General features: G+C 42.5%; 1 protein-coding gene across 1 annotated transcript in view; it reads right to left on the reverse strand.

Moving 5' to 3' along the window:
• The window catches only part of LOC142312949 (uncharacterized), a 125,661-nt gene that overhangs the window by 46,288 nt on the left and 61,761 nt on the right, over window positions 1–17,612 (reverse strand). The window contains exon 6 of the mRNA XM_075351937.1: window positions 8,464–9,746. Coding sequence (XP_075208052.1) covers window positions 8,464–9,746 — 1,283 coding nt within the window. The remainder of the gene's footprint in view (window positions 1–8,463; window positions 9,747–17,612) is intronic.

Below are 17,612 nucleotides of genomic sequence, written 5' to 3' on the forward strand. Positions count from 1 at the left end.
ACGACCGCGGGCAGTAAAATTACGTCCTATTTTAACGTGACTTAACGACCAGGGACGTAATTTTACGGCCTAAACTTCATTTGATTGCCGTGGCCATAGCAACGGCTTTCAAATGATGTCCCCTGCTGTTTCTTACAGCAGGGGACCTTTGATTAACCCCAGGGGGGGTGGCATCGCCAACCTCCATCGACGATCGATGTGATTGGCTGTTCAAATCTGAACCGCCAACCACATCATTCGCACTGATTTCAGCAAAAATAATGCCCGAATTAGTGCGATACTGTGAGATCCTGCTATGAGATGCCGTAGCAGGTACAGCAGATCATATGTGGATCTCAAACATGCCGCCCCCAGCCCCTGCAGCACTGATTGGAGCGATCATGCTATGACGCGCAATCGCTCCAATCAGTGTGCAGTGGGGCGGTCTGATCTGCAGGTGGCTGCCCTCCCCAGACCTGTGCTGGTCTTGGGAGCCTCCCCCAACATGTCTGCAGCGTGGACTGGCTGGTACTTGTGGTACCACGCCACCGCTGCCGCCGCTGATGTCACCGCTTCTGCGCCTGCTCCACGTGAGTATTCCACACCCCTTGCAGCCCGTGCGCGTTCCCGTTATGGCCCCTGCGCGCTCCCGTTATGGCCCCTGCGCGCTCCCGTGATGGCCCCTGCCCGTGCCCCCCGCGATCTGCCCCCCCACGCCCCGATCTGCCCCCCGACATCCCGATCTGCTCCCCCTGCGATCTGCCTGCCTCCTCTGTCATCTCTATTCTGCTTCCTTCCTTCATGCTTCTCCGGTATCCCCCTCTGCTCTCCCCCTCCCCTCTCCCCTCGACGTCCTCTTACCTGCCTTCACCGGGTCGTCCGAGGTCTTCACTGGCCCGATCACATCTGCCTCCATCTCTGGGTCCTTCTTCCTGGGTCTTCTGCTGATGTGTCCAACGTCCTGCCTGCTGCTCCTGTACAGATGTCTATCTCGCTTGCCTTCTGTTCCTCCTGCTAATTCTCTGGGTACTGTGAGTATAACTTTTTTTTTTTTCCCTGTATCCTGTCCATTTTTACACCTCATCTATCCGTGCGTCCCGCCGAGTGCTGATCAGGGATGCACATAACGTATCAGCATCCCTGCTCAATTTTTGGTGTGACTTTTTTCCGTATCCGCGACACTTTTTGTATCGCATCCATCCATGCGTCCCTCCAAGCACTGATCAGGGATGCACCCCTGCTCAATTTTTGGCGTGACATTTTCTTTTTTTCCGTATCCCCGACGCTTTTTATATCTCATCCGAATGTGCATCCTGCAGCGGTCGATCAGTGCACCGCGTCTGTGCGTTCCTTCTCTTCTGAGCCCCACCATGCGCCCAAACAATTTATTTCCACCACATATGAGGTATCTGCGTACTCAGGAAAAATTGCACAATACGTTTTATGGTGCAGTTTTTCCTGATACCGTTGTAAAAAAAAAAAGCTACCTGGTTGATGCAAACATTTTGTGGTAATAAACAAAAAAAAATGTTCACGGTTCAACGTTATCAACTTCTGTGGAGCCCCTGGGGGTGCAAGGGGCTCACTATACATCTAGATAAATTTCTTGAGGGGTCTAGTTTCCAAAATGGGGTCACTTGTGAGGGAGCTCTATTGTTTAGGCACCATAGGGGGTCTCCAAACATGACATGGCGTCCGCTAAGGATTCCAACCAATTTTGCTGTCAAATGGTGCGCCTTCTCTTCTGAGCCCTGCCATGCGCCCAAACAATTACTTTCACCCACATATGAGGTATCTGCGTACTCAGGAGAAATTGCACAATACGTTTTATGGTACATTTTTTCCTGATACCCTTGTGAAAAAAAAGCTACGTGGTTCAAGTAAAGTTTTGTGGTGAAAAAAAAATTGTATTCATGGCTCAACATTATCAACTTCTGTGGAGCCCCTTGGGGCTCGCTAAACATCTAGATAAATTCCTTGAGGGGTCTAGTTTCCAAAATGGGGTCACTTGTGGGGGAGCTCCATTGTTTAGGCACCTCAGGGGGTCTCCAAATGCAACATTACGTCAGCTAATGATGCCAACCAATTTTGCTGTCAAATGGTGCTATTTCTCTTCTGAGTCCCACCATGCGCCCAAACAATTACTTTCCACCACATATGAGGTATCGTTGTACTCAGGAAAAAATGTACTATAAATTTCATGGTGCATTTTTTCCGGATACCCTTGTGAAAAAAAGCTACCTAGTTGAAGCAACAGTTTAGTGATAAAAATTTTATTTTTTTCTTTTCACGGCTCAACGTTATAAACTTCAGTGAAGCGCCCAGGTGTTCAAAGTGCACACCAAACATTTAGAAAAATTATTTGAGGGCTCTAGTTTCCAAAATGAGGTCACTTTTGGGGGAGCTCCATTGTTTAGGTTCCTCATGGTGTCTTCAAACCCGACATGGCGTCCGCTAATGAGTGCAGCTTATTTTGCACTCAAAAATTCAAATAGCGCTCTTTACCTTCCGAGCCCTCCCGTGTGCCCAAACATTTCATTTCCACCACATATGAGGTATCTGCGTACTCAGGAGAAAATGCACTATACATTTTATGGTGAATTTTTTACTGATACCCTTGTGAAAAAAAAGCTACCTAGTTGAAGCAACAGTTTTGTGGTAAAACATTTTTTTTTCTTTTCACGGCTCAACGTTATAAACTTCTGTGAAGCCCCCAGGGGTTCAAAGTGCTCACCAAAGATCTAGAAAGATTATTTGAGGGCTCTAGTTTACAGAATGGGGTCACTTGTGGGGTAGCTCCATTGTTTAGGCACCTCAGGGGGTCTTCAAACCCGACATGGCGTCCGCTAATGAGTGCAGCTAATTTTGCAGTCAAAAATTCAAATGGCACGCCTTCTCTTCCGAGCTCTGCCGTGCGCCCAAACAATTGATTTTTACCACATATGGGGGTATCAGCGTACTCAGGAGAAAATGCACAATAAATTGTATGGTGCACTTTCTCTTTTCTACCTTGTGAAAATTAAAATTTTATGGCTAAAGTAACATTTTTGTGTTAAAAAGTAAAATTTAATTTTTTCCTTCCACATTGCTTTGGTTGCTGTGAAGCACCTAAAGGGTTAATAAACTTCTTGGATGTGGTTTTGAGCAGAGTGAGGGGTGCAGATTTTAGAATGGAGTCACCTTTGGGTATTTTCTGTCACCTAGTCCTCTCAAAGTCACCTCAAATGTGATGTGGTCCCTAAAAAAATATTCTTTTGTAAATTTTGTTGGAAAAATGAGAAATTGCTGATGAACTTTGACCCCTTCTAACGAAAAAAAAAAATTTGTGTCGAAAATTGCGCTGATGTAAAGTAGACATGTGGGAAATTTTATTTAGTAACTATTTTGTGTGACATACAGTGCCTACAAGTAGTATTCAACCCCCTGCAGATTTAGCAGGTTTGATAAGATGCAAATAAGTTAGAGCCTGCAAACTTCAAACAAGAGCAGTATTTATAAACAGATGCATAAATCTTACAAACCAACAAGTTATGTTGCTCAGTTAAATTTTAATAAATTTTCAACATAAAAGTGTGGGTCAATTATTATTCAACCCCTAGGTTTAATATTTTGTGGAATAACCCTTGTTTGCAATTACAGCTAATAATCGTCTTTTATAAGACCTGATCAGGCCGGCACAGGTCTCTGGAGTTATCTTGGCCCACTCCTCCATGCAGATCTTCTCCAAGTTATCTAGGTTCATTGGGTGTCTCATGTGGACTTTAATCTTGAGCTCCTTCCACAAGTTTTCAATTGGGTTAAGGTCAGGAGACTGACTAGGCCACTGCAACACCTTGATTTTTTCCCTCTTGAACCAGGCCTTGGTTTTCTTGGCTGTGTGCTTTGGGTCGTTGTCTTGTTGGAAGATGAAATGACGACCCATCTTAAGATCCTTGATGGAGGAACGGAGATTCTTGGCCAAAATCTCCAGGTAGGCCGTGCTATCCATCTTCCCATGGATGCAGACCAGATGGCCAGGCCCTTTGGCTGAGAAACAGCCCCACAGTATGATGCTGCCACCACCATGCTTGACTGTAGGGATGGTATTCTTGGGGTCGTATGGAGTGCTATCCAGTCTCCAAACGTCACGTGTGTGGTTGGTACCAAAGATCTCGATCTTGGTCTCATCAGACCAGAGAACCTTGAACCAGTCTGTCTCAGAGTCCTCCAAGTGATCATGAGCAAACTGTACACGAGCCTTGACATGACGCTTTGAAAGTAAAGGTACCTTACGGGATCGTCTGGAACGGAGACCATTGCGGTGGAGTACGTTACTTATGGTATTGACTGAAACCAATGTCCCCACTGCCATGAGATCTTGCCGGAGCTCCTTCCTTGTTGTCCTTGGGTTAGCCTTGACTCTTCGGACAAGCCTGGCCTCGGCACGGGTGCAAACTTTCAAAGGCTGTCCAGGTCGTGGAAGGCGAACAGTAGTTCCATAAGCCTTCCACTTCTGGATGATGCTCCCAACAGTGGAGACAGGTAGGCCCAACCCCTTGGAAAGGGTTTTGTACCCCTTGCCAGCCTTGTAACCCTCCACGATCTTGTCTCTGATGGCCTTGGAATGCTCCTTTGTCTTTCCCATGTTGACCAAGTATGAGTGCTGATCACAAGTTTGGGGAGGGTCTTAATTAGTCAGAAAAGGCTGGAAAAAGAGATAATTAATCCAAACATGTGAAGCTCATTGATCTTTGTGCCTGAAATACTTCTTAATACTTTAGGGGAACCAAACAGAATTCTTGTGGTTTGAGGGGTTGAATAATAAATGACCCTCTGAATAAACTTTTCACAATTTAAAAAAAAAAAAATAAAAAAAGAAATAACATTCTTTTTTGCTGCAGTGCATTTCACACTTCCAGGCTGATCTACAGTCCAAATGTCACAATGCCAAGTTAATTCCGAATGTGTAAACCTGCTAAATCTGCAGGGGTTGAATACTACTTGTAGGCACTGTATCTCTCAGATTTATAGGCATAAATTTTCAAAGTTTGAAAATTGCGAAATTTTCAAAATTTTTGCAAAATTTCCTAAATTTTCACAAATAAACGCAAAAAATATCGGCCTAAATTTACCACTGACATGAAGTACAATATGTCACGAAAAAAACAATCTCAGAATCGCCAGGATCCGTTGAAGTGTTCCAGAGTTATAACCTGTCAAAGTGACACTGGTTAGAATTGCAAAAAATGGCCCGGTCATTAGGGTGTTTTAGTGGCCGGGGGTGAAGGGGTTAAATAACTAAATTATTTGAAAAGGCAGTTATATTAAAACAGATGCATCCCACTGATATTATTCCATCTTATATAAACCAAAATAATATAAATAAATATGCAATTTGTTATCCCAAGAGCACAGTCAGTGCTGAAAGGTGTTGAAAATGTCACATTTTTATGCACAATTTTTTTTTCATCATGTAATAAAGAATCTCTTGATTTCGCATAGGTAATATTTTGTGCTCTTATTAGGATTTTTTGTAGAATATCCTCTCATCCTAAGTAGTTTGTGTATAATTCTACATTCAGACAAACAGTTCTGGTCTAAAGAGCATAACCGTCTTGCTCTTATAAATTCTCCTACTGACAAAATTTTTATTGCCAGGACAGGATGGCAGCTGGTAGCATATAATGTGGCATTGCCACAAGGTGGTTTCCTGTACAATGAAGGATGTATAACATTGTGCTCATCATCTCCTAATAAAACATCTAAAAAGGAGTTTTTCTGTCATGTATTTCCATAGTGAATTTTCAATTGAATCCATTGTTGTTCATATAATCTTTAAATGTGCGGATAATCTGATCCGATGTTTCACTGGACATGTGCCAGATCATGACCACATCATTATGTACCTAGTGCACCATTTTATAGATGACAAAAACAGATTGGTTAGCAATACCAGGAAGCATAAAGGTTCGCCAGGGGCGGTAAAAAGCTGGCACCCATTGGGCAACCACATGTTTGTAGAAAAAAAAATCTCCATTAAATTTAAAACGGTTGTTTTGCAACAAAAATTAATAACCAGGAAAATGTATTCATATAACTCCGAGAGAATATATCTTATATTTATGGATATGATACGTGGTAGGAAGAATAGCTTTATCGTGGGGTATGTAAGAATAAAGCGACAAAATAACACAGGTGATCCATTTATCACCATGTTCCCATTTTACATTTTGTAAAGCCCCTAGTAGATGTTTACTGTCTCTTATATATCCTGTGATGGATTGAACAATTGGTTGTAATAATTGATTCACCCACATGGATAATCGTTCACTTACTGAATTTATTCCACAATTGGACGGAAAGGGGAGAGGGAAATACCCGCTTGTGCACTTTCCAAAGTGCGTGAAAAATTGGACAGATCGACATATCCACAATTAGATAATCCTGTACATGTTTATATATTATGCCTTTTTGCAAACCCATTTACAATAATGCATTTAATTTATTCTGTATATAGGATAAAGGGTCAATAGTTAATGCTAGAATCCGATAACATTTTTCTAATTTCTGTATCGTATAATTCACTATCTAAAATTACCAAAGCCCCCCCTTTATTCGAGGGGTGTATGACAATATTGTCACTTTTCTTCAAATAATTTAAATCAGATCTTTCTCTAGGGCTTAAATTATAGTCAGTGGGTTCATTGAAATCAACAAATTGTTTAATTCCCCTCTCCATGAGATTCTGGAGTGTATGCATTAGGCCTAAAGGGTACTTTACATGCTGCGACATCGCTAGCGATCTCGTTAGCGATGTGAAATTCTAGATCGTAAGTGCGATCTTTCGAGATCGCACATAGGTCATTTTACGCATGTGCGATCTCGAAAGATCGCACTTGCGATCTAGAATTTCACATCGCTAACGAGATCGCTAGCGATGTCGCAGCATGTAAAGTACCCTTAAGCCACACGGCATGAAAATCAGAGCGAGTAAAATGCGATAAAACATCGCATTCCACTCGGACCAATATTAACCTATGTCCCAGCACCCATGAGCGATTATTTTTTCGACCCCAATCGGACCAAGGAAACAATCACAGCATGCTGCGACTGTAATGCGAGACTCTTTCTCTCGCACTCATTCAAGTCTATGGGGTGAGAGAAAGATCTCAGTGCACTCACGGTGTCAATAGCTGGCTACGGAGGAGGGAGATAAATCCCTCCCTCTCCTCCTCCGTGTTGGCCCGCCCCTCCGCAGCGCTGGTCCGCCCCTCCTCAGTGCCGGCCCGTCCCCCGCAGCTCAGGTCTGATCGCATGATCGGACCTCAGTTGCAGGGAAACTCGCATGACACTCAGCTCCCGCTGTGATGCCAGCGTGTGTCGAGTGTCATGTGAGGATCGCAGTAGTGCCCCGTGTGACCTTGGCCTTATAGGTGCTCTTGATGCCACTGGGTAGAAGTTCGGATTAGAAGTTTTCAAGTCCGGTAAGTTAAAAGTAGTACTTTTAGATGTTTCATCCTGGCTGTAATCCCAATAAAGTCTCAGTAGAAATTTGCTCAAACAGGCTCATGTACAGCGGAATGGGAATTTCCATGGTATGTGTGTTTAAATTGTCGTTTTTCAAATGTGATCAAGAACATTTCTTAGATTTTGACCATGAAAATTTAAACACACATACCATGGGAAAATTCCCATTCCTCTGTACATGCAAAATTTCTACTTATCCATTAACTTCTAAAGTAATTTACATTTCTCATTCAATCATACAATGGTTTCTTATATGTTTTTTTTAGTTTCAACCATCTTTTATTGAAAAGTTCAAGACAATAACATTTGAAATATGACATTGCAGTAGCATATGTATAGTTTATAGTGTCACAGCATGAGTCAATCAACAGTACAATATTCTCTTCTAATAACCATGCAAAAATGAATAACTTGCAAACTGTTTTGTAGTGGAGAAGAATTATGAGCTAAAAGTTTGACAGTCATATAGAAATATATCAAATAGGTTGGTGCCATAAAGCCACTGAGTCTAGAACATTCCTGGTTCATGAAACATTATAACTGTCAGAGAACCCTGACCTACTTGAAGAATCTATTTAACTGGAACAAGCATATCAGACAAGAAAGGGAAAAGAAGAAGGAGAGAGGAGGGGAAAAAAAAAAAAAGATACTATGATGTCACCCCTATCTGAACCAGATGCTACATATCGGCAGTGATTAAATTAGCTAGGATAAAGATTAGACAGAGGTCAAGGTGCCCTAAGTACTACATTGACATAGAGACAGCATTTATCGTGTCGCTCGTTAGCTGTGAGTGTAACCAGGGGTCCCAAGTCTTGTGGAATGCTTCGACTGTATCGTTCCTGATGGCCTCTATCTTTTCGTAAAGCATAATATTATGTACCTTTTTATATGTTTTTTTGTACAATTTGTCTATAAAATTTCTCCCCGTGTACGTTATTTTTGATGGTCAACAAAATATGATTTTCCAGTAATTCAGGTTTCAAAATCTAGGTAAGAGTATGGCTTCTTCCCTGTGTGAATTCTCTGGTGTATTGTAAGATCCGATTTCTGGTTAAAATATTTCCCACATTCTGAACAGTAAAAAAACTTCTTCCCTGTGTGACTGCTATTGTGTTTAATAAGATGAAATTGCTCTGCAAAACATTTCCCACATTCTGAACATGAAAAAGGCTTCTCCCCTCTGTGAGATTTCTGATGTGTAACAAAAACTGATTTACGTGTAAAACATTTCCCGCATTCTGAACATAAAAAAGACTTCCCCTCTACGTGCGTTGTCTGATGGGAAACAAGGTGTGATTTATATGCAAAACATTTCCCACATTCTGAACATGAAAAAGGCTTCTCCCCTGTGTGACTTCGCTTGTGTATAACAAGATGGCTTTTATCTACAAAACTCTTCCCACATTCTTGACATGAATATGGCTTCTCCCCTGTGTGACGTCTCTTGTGTGTAACAAGAGCTGATTTACGTGTAAAACATTTCCCACATTCTAAACATGAATATGGCTTTTCCCCTGTGTGTCTTCTCTTGTGTGTAACAAGAGCTGATTTACATGCAAAACATTTCCCACATTCTAAACATGAATATGGCTTCTCCCCTGTGTGTCTTCTCTTGTGTGTAACAAGATCTGATTTACGTGCAAAACATTTTCCACATTCTGAACATGAATGTGGCTTTTCCCCTGTGTGAGTTCTCTGGTGACTAACAAGAGGCGATTTCTCTGCAAAACATTTACCACATTCTGAACATAAATATGGCTTCTCCCCTGTGTGAGTTCTCTGGTGTTTAACAAGATGTGATTTCCGTTCAAAACATTTTCCACATTCTGAACATGAATGTGACTTAGCCCCAGTATGACTTCTCTCATGCCAAACAAGATGTGATTTCTGTCTAAAACACCTCCCACACTTAGAACAAGAAAATCTATTCCCGTCCATATTACTTTTTTTATGCTTAACAAAAGATATTTTGAAGGGAAAACGATTTCCACATTTTGAATTTGAAAATTGTTTCTTTACTTTAAGAGCAGTTTGCTTTTTCATGCCTCTTTTGTGAATTTTATTTTTCTTCATAGTCTGTGATGAATTAGAAGAGAGAACCTGTTTCATAGGATCAGATGATAGATTTTTGCTGTGAAGGGATGATGGGATATCTGGAGTAATAACATTCACTTCAATTGTATCCTGTGTGATCTCAAAGTCATCTGATTTAAAAATAGGAGATATCAGTTGTCCCTCCAATCTCCTGTCACGGTCATCTGCCAAGAATAAAACCAATTATTATTTTTAAATAAAATATTCTTAAAATTTATATTTTCCAACATTTCTATTTAAAAATGTCTATAGAAATGGCAAGTTATGCAGCAAAATTGAATTATTCACTAAGATAATGACAGTTCACAGACTAAGACGATCATAGCATGATCCAGTAGAACGTGATATTCAATTGTTTGTTCATTTCGCTTCCCAAATATTGGTATAAAAATCCACCAAAAATGTTCTTTAAATTTAAATATCAGTATTCCACATTCGGAACATGAAATAGGCTTTTCTCTTGTGTGACTTCGCTTATATGAAACAAGATTAAGTTTAGTTTCAAAACATTTCCACACATTCTGAACATGAATATGGTGTCTCCTCTGTATGATTTCGCTTGTGAGTAACTGTGATGAAACTGCATATATGTATACTGCGTGTTACCTTATGCCTGCACATTATGTGGGGGTCTCCTTCTGATAGGAATATATAGCCACCTAATAGCCACTAGTGTATTAGGTGTTGTAGATTTAATCTATACTAAAGGGGGCTTTACACGCTGCAACATCGCTAGCGATTGCTAGCGATGTCGCCAGTGATAGCACCTGCCCCCGTTGTTGGTGCGATATGTGGTGATCCCTGCCGTAGCGAACATTATCGCTACGGCAGCATCACACGCACATACCTGTTCTGCGATGTCGCTGTGGCCGCCGAACAATCCCTCCTTCAAGGGGGAGGTGCGTTCGGCGTCACAGCAACGTCACAAAACGGGCGTCTAATAGCAGAGGAGGGGCGGAGATGAGATGCCGGAACATGCCGCCCACCTTCTTCCTTCCTCATTGCCGGTGGACGCAGGTAAGGAGATGTTCCTCGTTCCTGCCGTGTCACACATAGCGATGTGTGATGCCGCAGGAACGACGAACAACCAGCGGCATGCACCATCACCGATATTTGGTAAAGGAGCGACGTGTCAACGATCAACGATTTTTGCCGTTTTTGCGATCGTTGCACGTCGCTCCTTGGTGTCGCACGCTGCGATGTCGCTAATGGCGCCGGATGTGTGTCTCTAACGACGTGACCCCGACGATATATCGTTAGCAATGTCGCAGCGTGTAAAGCACCCTTAAATGTATAAGCACCTTGCTTATTATGGTATACCACTGGGGGATTAGTCGTAACTCCAACTCATTTCATGTGTAAAACTTCATAGATTTTATCTGAACGCATGTGCATATTGTTCTTTACTGCTTGAATTGTCCTGGCATCTTATTTTGCTAGTTGCGGTACGTTGGCGCATGCTCACTTTTTTTCTATCAGTGTACTTAGGTAAGTCAATCCATCCCAACGCATATTCACATATAATGCAAGCATAACCTACCTGTTTTTGTACACATGCGCATAATTACGCTCACTACCTAAATAATTATGGTTTGCTCATTGTGCAAAGTTTTTGATCGTGTGCCTTTCTGACTTGCTCGGCTCGCATGCGAATTTCGATCTTTGAGTCCGGACAGTCACCAAGGCACCAAGCCATTGCCCACCGGCGTCCAAACAGGCTGTCGCTACACCTGCACAGTCTTTCACGGATAATGAAGGTACTGGTTCTAACTGATCTATGATATATGTGGGTGTATGTTTCTCTGCATGCTAGCATCTCTTTTTGCCCTTGAGAAAGCCGCACAGGGCTGCGGCGATAAGCGTGGGGAAGGCATCCCCAGGCAATTTACCTATGTGCGTGGTTGATCTCCTTGGATCAGTGCTCTATCTGTTTATCTTTTTGGACACAAATTCACCCACACCTTTTATGGTGCTTATAGCTGGTCGATATTATATGCCTTCCTGATCTCTCTATGATGGTATACTATTGTCTTTATTTGAAGAAAATCTCTTTGTATGCACATTGCTGTCTTCACTAACCCTTGTTCATAGGTCACACCAGCATTGGTAGACAGTAAGTTAACTTAATTTATTTCATGATTTAAAGTTTTTTTTCTTACTTGTGTTTACAGCTAGTATGATATTTATATTTTTTCTCTTCATATTGCTTAGTTGTTTTTTTTTTGCTTTGGGGATGCCTAGTCAGCATTTGGATGCATTTTAATTGTTTAGAACTTTACATGTTTGTTGTGTGTTAATACGCTCTAATAAAGATTTCTAGTTTTTTATATTTACATGGTGATCCTTGTTATATGGCATTCTTTTCTCTCTTTTCTATGTTTGTGATTAAACTGCACCTCGCAGCCCTACCCTGATGTCTCAAATACGTCAGAGCCACATGATTCCGCCTCATCACTTCAGCTTACACTTGACGTTCCGCAACCCCAAGGATACGTAAGGTCCCCTTTGGCGCAGCTTTACACTGCCACCAGTTCCTGGAAAAGATAGAAGCCTAGTCCGATAGGAGGATTATATCGAGTCAGAAACCAGCCCAGGTAGCCTGTGATATTGAACCGAGGTCACAGACATAGGGATTCGTGGGTCGAGATAAAAGAGCAACCCAAGATTAAATTATATATTTAATCGCCTTAAGTGCACACTAGATAAATCAATATATACAAGAGAAATTTACAGATATTATAGTCAGAAATGCAAAAACAAGGTAGTGGCAGAAAAAAGTATATGCAGACACAAATCAGTTACCAGTGTTATTACTTTCAGCATGTTTACTGGATGTGGCCTCTCCCGAGATGAACAGTCCAAAATGTCCGCTTTGGTTTTTATGAACCCCCGATACACCCACATACCTCCCCTATGGTGACCTATGACAGGGCTTGACAAGGGATGTGCCTTCAGGTTCCAGAGAATTATGAAAAGGCAGCTTCCCTCATATCTCCATCTCCGAGCGTCTCACATGAAAGATATTCCTATCATGTTTCCTATTCTGATTTTATTTATCCATAGCTAGGAAACGATTTGTCTATTGTCTTCCAGCAGTCAGGTAATAATTATGTCCCCCAATTAAAGCAAAATACGTTTTAATGCGTCTCACTATCCAGCGGCCGAAAATACGACTGCCATACCTGTGGGAGCTGCACATGTATGGCAGCCGCCGTTTTTCTTAAACAATCAGCTGATGCATGCTCCCCGCCCGGGTCCTTCGCTCCCTGCTGCCCTGTACTTCGCTCCCCGCTCCCTGATGCTTCGCTCCCCGCTGCCCTGTGCTCCGATCCTTGCTGCCCTGTGCTTCGCTCCTCGCTTCCTGGAACTGTGCACCCCGCTCGGTCCTAACTTAGGATCAAGCGGGGAGGCGGAGTGGCAGCGAAGCAGCAGGGAGGGAAGCACCAGGGGGGGGAGCGAGGCATCGGGGAGGGAAGCATCGGACGGGAAAGCCATCAGTGAAGTCTTGCCTGGCTAGCCGCTGCTGTCCGCGGTTCTGTTCCTCTACTTCCGGAGCCGCTCATTACACCTAATGTAATATGCTCTGCATCGCCCTGCCCACTCCATGTGACAGCCGAGTGTGTAAATAAATAAATGGAAAAAACAACGTAGGCTCCCCCCTAATTTTGATAGTCAGCATAGATAACACAGACAGCTGAGGGTTTGTATTCTACCCCCCCCCCACCCCGTGGTAAGAATAGCAATCGGCAGCCGCCCCAGATTTGGTGCATCCATTAGATGAGCCATATCTTTTTTTTTTAATCAGATAAATTTTTATTGCATTTTAAAACTTTCATAAATATAACAAATTGTAAGGGTAGTCCTCACACATACCCACTCCCCTCCCCCTCCCCCCACCCTCTTCCGGTCGACAGTCTCACCCCTCCACTCTCTGCATCCCTCTTTATTCACATAATGACCTGCCCTCCTTATTTCTCAGCCACTGCGATCTTTCCTTTCCTACCTATAGTCTAAATATCCTATCTTTCAGTAGATCAACTGATGCTAATCCTGGAAAGTCCAGCCACTTGCTCCAGATCTTCTCATATTGAGTTTTCCTTCCCCTTTTAATATAAACATTTTTCTCCATATAAATAATATAATTCACTTTTTCAACAAATTCCTTACGTGTCGGTGCTTTTTCAGATAACCAATACAAGGCAATTAGTTTCCTTGCTGCATACAACAATCGTGCCACTGCCAGTTTCTCTTGTTCATCCGCCCCCACTTCATCCACATAGCCCAGCACACACACCAGCGGGTTTCTGGGTAGGTCCACTTGCATCACTGATTGAATTAAATTTAACACTGTGATCCAAAACCCTTGTAAACACGGGCATTCCCACAATATGTGCATGATCCCTGCTTCCTCCACAGTACATTTTGGACACTTGGAATCTGTTCTCACTCCCACTTTCTTCATCCACACGGGGGTTCTATATACTCTGTATATAACATATAATTGCGATAGCCGTTTTGCCTCGCTCAGAGATATTTTGATGACATATTGCAAAATAGACTCCCATTTCTCCTCCCCAATTTCTCCCAAATCTTCTACCCACATTGCATATGCCCCAATTTGTTGCCTCCCAACCGACATGGACAGAAGTCCCCCGTAGACCATCGATATACATCCTGCCGTCCCTCTCTGCGTCCCTAATATATTAATTACACTATCTGATTGTATAACAATTGGTGTTATTCTGTTCTGCGATTCAAATGCGTGACATAGCTGCAGGTATTTATAAAACATACTATGTCCCAGTGGAAAATCTTTTAGCAGTACTTCAAAAGTCTTAAATACGTTTCCATCCATCACTTGTGAGCGGTACCAGATACCAATTCTCCTCCATTGCCCAAATTCTTTAAGGGATAAAAATTCCGGAATGTTGGGGTTGTCCCCCATGGGGGTATATCTAGTGAACCCGGTTACCTGTCTCATCTGTTTGATCTTACCCCATACTTTATCTATCAACGGTATAGTAGGATATAAGGCAGAGTGTGGACGAAACTTCCCGCCTCCAGACTTGCCAGCAGAGGACCTTTTCCAATCACATACTGTAATATTTTCCCCGCCGAGGTCTGCAAACCTGTCACACCCCACCCCACCATGTGTTGGCTCTGGGCAGCTAAGTAATAGCACCAAGGATTAGGTAGAGCCAGTCCCCCTTCATCTTTTGGTCTCTGTAAATATTCTAACCTCATCCGTGGGCGCTTCCTTCCCCAGATTAAGCCTCGTAAAATAGAATTTATTTTATAAAACCTATTTTGTGGTAGCCATACCGGGGCGTTATGGAGCACATAGAGCAGTTGGGGCATTAGTATCATTTTAGATAAGTTGACTCTCCCCACCACCGAAAGGTACAGTTTGGACCAGGCCAAAATCTTTTGTTTGAACTTAAGTAATAGGGGGGTGAGATTAAGACGTTCATACTCAGTCAGTTTATTGGATATCATAATTCCCAGATATTTAAACTCTGACACCACCTGAACCGGAGCACAAGTCACCACTACATTGGAAGGCGTTTCATCTAGTGGCATCAAAACCGATTTGTCCCAATTTATCATGAGCCCTGATATCCTTCCAAAGTTAGACATGATAGATGCGCCATATCTGGCGTTTATCCCAGCTCATCCCAATTGCCCTGGTGCGGTGGCAATCGTGGTAATTGAAGGGGTTAATGACAGGTGATAATTGACACCTGTAATTAAGCCCTGGATTGGTAATATTTAGGTTTCGATGAGACTTCCATATTACTAATCCTGTAAATAGTTAATAAAACACATACACACACAAACACAGAAATCCTTTATTTAAAAATAAACACAAAGACACCCTCTTTAACTCATTTATTAACCCCAAACATACCAGCTCCGACGTAAATCCACAATTGAGCTCCGCTGTATCCAGTCCTCGTATTGAGCTCTGACATGAAGCTGCCGCTCAGAGTAAGAACCAGCACAGAATGACAGCTTTGAAGCCCGCTGTTATCGGAACGATGATGTCAGAGCTGTCATTCTGTGGCTCAGCGTGTCCCTGCCAACGCTAAACTGTGTCGGGCAGCAATGACGTCATCGCTGCCCAACACACTGTCACACCTGCCTAATCTCCGCCGCATGAACTCTAGTAACCCAGTCATTCTGTTGTCAGCGGCAGTAGATAGAGGATTAACCCTCACTACCATCACTAACATGGAGCTGAGCTGATGACTGTGTATTGTACTTCGTATTGGACTACTTCACAGGGATTTTGGGGATTTAATAAAATGGTAAATGAAGGTTTGTCTGTTTTTTTTTTCCAATAAAAGTTTGTTGTCTGTGTTTCATATTTTTATTGCTTTACATATTATAACATGTATAAGAGATAGACAGTTATCACAACAGGGTCATAATGACATTATCCACTCATTTGTGTTTTCTCTCTTTAATCTATAAATCCACAACCTTGAACTTCCCTAACCACCCCCCAATCCATGCAGCTAGCTTTTTTCTGGCTTTTTAGAAGCGGTTCACTTTCCCCCATGAACATCTTCACCAATTCCTTATATCTTTTTCAGCCTAGGTTCTTCCTCTGTCTAAGTACCATGGGCACTTTCAGCTTTCCCAACGATCCACTTATGTCCTCCAGTAAATACCATGTTGTTAATCTGAACGGTGTCATATAGTTAATTACTTCTGCTTCAGTGTGATAGCACAGTAGAAATGCCTTCCATTTACTTATGAATGTTTTAATTCCTTGCTCCTTGTTTCGTTCTGCCTCCCGCCATTCTAGATTGAGTAAGGTTTTAAGCTGCCCGATATAATCTCGCCAAATTCAGATACCCGGTCATATAGCCAGTGTTTTAGTATAGTTCGTTTAACTATTAGACATATAGAGTGGAACAGAATCGGACTAGACCCCACCCCCTCTATAGGTTTCTCACTCTCGACTCACAGTGTAACCAGGTATCTCAGAGGACTCAGAGGTATGTTTTTCTTTCATAACCTTTCCGCCATACACCTTGTGTTTTCCCATAGATCCCTTACTTTTGGGCAGTCCCAAAGACCATGGAAGAGATCTGCATCCCTTAGCCTACACTTTGGGCAATGATTTTTGCGTTCTCTCATAGCAGCTGATACCGGAATGTTGAATGCTATGATTGTCCTGTGCATAATTCGGAACTGCGTATCCCTCCACACCTCGCTCAGTACGCTTTTCCTCAGAACTCTCCATCCATCTAAAATTTGCTGTCCTACCTCTACACCTAGTTCACCCACTTGCCGCACCCAGCCTTTAAAAATTTGATCTGGCTCTTTCTGGATAAATTTCCCTCTGAACCGTTTATATAGTATAGTTATGGAGGGTTTTTCTCCCATGGTAAGAATAAAGTCGTCCATGGCATTATTACGTGTTTCTTCCTCAACCCGTGTCAGCAGGGACATTACCGAACCCTTTATTTGCCCGTATTGTAGCGCTTGGTGTCTCCTCAGCCCAAATTTATCTACTATCTCCTCCTGCTTCATCCATCTGTTTTCTTCCTTATGAAGCAAATACGCCACCTTTTGTATCCCTTTTTCCCTCCACTCCTGAAGCAAGCTGTTTTTCCCCAGAGTCGTGAAGGCGGGATTCCCTTATAATGGCAAATGCTTGGAAATTCGGCATGATAGTTTTAATTTCTTCCTTATTTCTTTCCACGCTGCAATTGTATCTTGGAAGATCACAGTTTGCTTAATTTCAGTGGGAAGGAGTCCCTGTGGCGTATGTAAGAGTGCTACTATGTTCCACGAGTGTGCATATGCTTTTTCCAGCTCCACGTCCGAATGCCAGGCAGTATCTTTCAACCAGTCCACTATGTGTCTAGCCATGCACACTAGATTGTATCCCTGTATATTTGGTAAATTTGTGCATCCCTCCTCCTTGGCCATCATAAGGGTTTGCAGTTTTATTCGGGGGCGACGGCCCTTCCATAAGAATTTTCTGATTGCTACTTCTATTTTCCGTATGTCATTAT

This window comes from Anomaloglossus baeobatrachus, chromosome 5 (assembly GCF_048569485.1).
Source record: "Anomaloglossus baeobatrachus isolate aAnoBae1 chromosome 5, aAnoBae1.hap1, whole genome shotgun sequence".
Lineage (NCBI taxonomy): Eukaryota > Metazoa > Chordata > Amphibia > Anura > Aromobatidae > Anomaloglossus > Anomaloglossus baeobatrachus.